This window comes from Lipotes vexillifer, unplaced genomic scaffold (assembly GCF_000442215.2).
Source record: "Lipotes vexillifer unplaced genomic scaffold, Lipotes_vexillifer_v1.1 scaffold1011, whole genome shotgun sequence".
Classification (NCBI taxonomy): domain Eukaryota; kingdom Metazoa; phylum Chordata; class Mammalia; order Artiodactyla; family Lipotidae; genus Lipotes; species Lipotes vexillifer.
The window spans coordinates 5,025,118-5,028,676 of NW_006787698.1; the positions used below are offsets into that span (position 1 = coordinate 5,025,118).

A 3,559-nucleotide genomic window follows, 5' to 3' on the forward strand; every position below is an offset into this window, starting at 1 on the left:
CCGCGACGACGGCCTGGAGCGCGCCAAGTGGCCATACCGCGGCGGCGGCGGAGGCGGTGCAGGGGGCGGCGGCGGCGGCGGGGGCGGCGGCGGCGGCCCCGGCGGGGGCGGCGGCGGCGGCGGCGGCGCCGGGCGTGGGCGGCGCGGGGGCGACCGGCCCGGGTGTCACGGGGCCCTGCGGGGCAGTGTCCGTGTTCCCCGGCGCCCGCCTCCTCACCATCGGCGACGCGAACGGCGAGATCCAGCGGCACGCGGAGCAGCAGGCGCTGCGCCTCGAGGTGCGCGCCGGCCCGGACGCGGCGGGCATCGCCCTCTACAGCCGTGAGTGCGGGGCCCCAGGGCCGGGCCGAGGGCCGGGCTGCGCGCGGGGGCTGCGCACGAGGCCGGACGGGCGGGGGGCCCGGGGTGGACCGGCCGCGGCCGCGGTGAGGGGACCGGGGTCCCGAGGGTGAGGGGCCCTGATCCTTGGGGGCCTGGTGTGGACTCCGTGGGCCCGGGCCGAGGGAGCTGGATGTGGGGGCCCCCCGAGTGAGGGGTGTGGAGGAACGGTGTCAAAGGGGCAGAAAGAGAAAAGAGGGCGTGAGTGGTGGCCAGAGGTGAGGTGCCCCGAGTACAGAGGGAAGCGGGAAATGGGGGAGTAGTGAGGGCCCTGAGATTGGGAGGGGGTGGGCAGGAAGTGGGGGGCCGAGAGTGCAAAGTAAGAATTCGGAGGAAGCCGGGGGTGGGGGGGGCTGGGTGGGAGGGGAGGGGGCCTGGGCGTGGGAGAGGTGGGAGTCTGTGGGCGGGTGTGGCCGCTCTAGCGGGGAGGAGGGAGGGGTGTGGGCAGCCTCTGGCTATCTCAGGGGACCCTATGGACTGCCAGGGACGGTTGGAAAGTGGTGCCCAGTCTGGGGGGGCCTGGAGCACCCTGTGCCACTCATCTGGAGGGCTTGGCGTTCCGGACCTCCGAGTGGGAAACTTCTAGATCTGGGGAGAAGGGTCCTGCGAGGGTGGTGCGAGCTGCTGTGTGTGCGCCTCGTGGAAACGTGGACGAGGAGGGCCCCTATCTGGATGCCCAGCTCCGAAGTAAGAGGTAACACGGACTCCTCCCTGGCCACGGTCCTCCGATCTTCCTTTCTGGGGATGTGAGAAGCTAGGTTACATTTTCTGAAGCTCGTTTCAAAACTGACATTAAGGTGGGAAAAAAAAATCACAAATGTGTTTGCCAAGGACCTCGCGTCTTTGTAGTTCATCCTTTTTCTTTCTCTTGTTACTCTTTCTTATCAGTTCTCTCTGGTCACGAGTCCTCCTCCACATTTTTTTAAAAATTAATTAATTAATTAATTGTTGGCAGTGTTGGGTTTTCATTGCTACGCGTGGGGTTTCTCCAGTTGTGGCGAGCGGGGGCTACTCTTAGTTTCGGTGCGCGGGCTTCTCATTGCGGTGGCTTCTCTCGTTGCAGAGCACTGGGCTCTAGGCGCGCGGGCTTCAGTAGTTGTGGCACGTGGGCTCAGCAGTTGTGGCTCGCCGACTCTAGAGCACAGGCTCAGTAGTTGTAGCGTACGGGCTTAGTTGCTCCTCGGCATGTGGGATCTTCCCAGACCAGGGATCGAACCCGTGTCCCTCGCGTTGGCAGACAGATTCTTAACCACTGCGCCACCAGGGAAGTACCTCCTCTTTCACATTTTGTTATTCTGTTACACTCAGCTTGGTCTCTCCGGGTTTCTTGCACTGATGCTCTGTGGAGTCACTGAGGGGGCCTCTCCTGGCTTTGGCCTGTGTGAGTTTTTTGCCACTTTGGGAACGGGGATTTTCTGAAGGGAAGTGTGTGGAGCAGTTGGTTCCCACACAGGATTCTCCCCACACCTCAACTTGGAAAACCCAAAATAAAGGAGCTGTGCGTCTGTCCCCAGCGTCGCACCTCTTTTTGCTGGGGCAGAGCTGGGTCTTCTTGGATCAGATGAGGAGAAAGAAGGGTATATCCTCGGTGGGCATCGGAGCTCAGGACAGACACTTAAGCTCAGCAGGATCCCCCAGATCACAAGCATGGCCATTCATTCAACACGCATTAATGGGATACAGAACAAAGAAGGGCAGTGTTTCTCAAACTAGGGTTCCAGGGCTGATCCGCAAAGGAGTTCCAGGAGAGGTGGTTTATCTTTGGTAAATAAACTTGATTTTAGAACAGTTTTAGATTGATGGAATTACTGGGAAGATAATACAGAGCGTTCTCATATGCTCTACACATAGTCTCCTCTCTTTACATGTTTCTCCAGGAGAGTTTTCACTTTTGTGTTTTTGTTTTGTGGATCTACTTGGAATTGTTACTAGTTACAAAGGGAACACTTCCCTTTTTAGAGGTCATTCATAACTGAAGTGATCGTCAAGAGGAGAAAGTCCATGTTTCTCAAACTGAGAGCCTCAGTCTGAAATTATTTCAGACCCCTGATGATAAAGTCTCAGAGGTCTGAAATAATTTTTTCCTCTTTCGGCGCAAGTAACACTAGCCTGAGGTATTAGTGTAAAAGTATGGGTTCTGGAGTTGGCCAAAGCTGGTTGTATTAGTTTTCCAGGGTTGCCGAAACAAACTTGGTGGCTTAAACCAACGGGAATGTATTCTCTCATAGTTCATGGGCAGAAGTCCAAAATCAAGGTGCCGGCTGGGCCACACTCGCTCCACAGGCTCTAGAGGAGGATCCTTTCTTGCCTCTTCCAGCTTCCAGTGACTCCAGGCGTTGGTTGGCTGGAGTCCACAGAAATCCAGTCTCTGCCTCTGTCTTCACATGGCTGTTCCCCTGTGTCTCTGTGCCTTTTCCTGTAAGGTCACCTGTCGCTGGATTTAGGGCCCACCCTAAATCCAGGATTATCTTAGATCCTTAATTGTGTCTGTAAAGACCCTTTTTCTAAGTAAAGTCATATCCACAGGTTCCAGGGGTTAGGGCTTGGACATATTTTGGGGGGCATCCACTACGTGGGCTAGACTGGTGCCCTGAGGGTAGTTGTGGGTCTCTGTGCCTCAGTTTCCTCGACGGTAGAATGGAGGTGATGACAGGACTGTGGCACAGCGTGTTTGCTCTATGAACAAACACTTCTTTGGAGGCAGCACCTGCTCCGGTAAAGGCCTGGTGATGGCCTCAGAGTTGGTCGGGTTACTGCTCAGGGCGGAGCAGCCCTGGTTCCTGAGCCAGCTCCGCCTGGGGAGCGCGGGCCTTCCGGGGAAGAACTTCTCAGAAGTCTGCCGGGGGAGTGCAAAGTCCTGGATCAGAGATCAGGCCCGGCCTGCTGGGTGTGGAGGGCTGGCTGACGGTCCCCTGGAAAAAGGCAGAGACGGTCCGGCCACTGGGGGGACTTAGGGGTGAACCACGCTGCTGCTGGGAGCTTTAGGCTTTCTCTCGGGATGAACTTTGTCCCTGGCTTCAGCATTTCCCAACCTGGACCCTGCTGGGACCCGAATGCTTTGGCCAGGTGAGAAGGCTTCAGGAACCCTGTTGCGCTCACCTGTCCCTCGTGAGGCGAGGTCTTGCGAGCCACTGGTGATTCCAGATCCCGAGCATTCGCCTCTGTGGGTGGAGCTGGGGTG

The 3,559-nt window shown here is 57.9% G+C and overlaps 1 protein-coding gene across 1 annotated transcript in view; it reads left to right on the plus strand.

Moving 5' to 3' along the window:
• Positions 1–110: 110 nt before the first annotated feature.
• CARM1 (coactivator associated arginine methyltransferase 1) overlaps positions 111–3,559 on the plus strand; it is a gene marked incomplete at its 5' end in the record, with an annotated part of 40,876 nt that continues 37,427 nt past the window's right edge. Inside the window, one exon of the mRNA XM_007460758.1 lies at positions 111–321. Within this exon, the coding sequence (XP_007460820.1) occupies positions 111–321 (211 nt within the window). The remainder of the gene's footprint in view (positions 322–3,559) is intronic.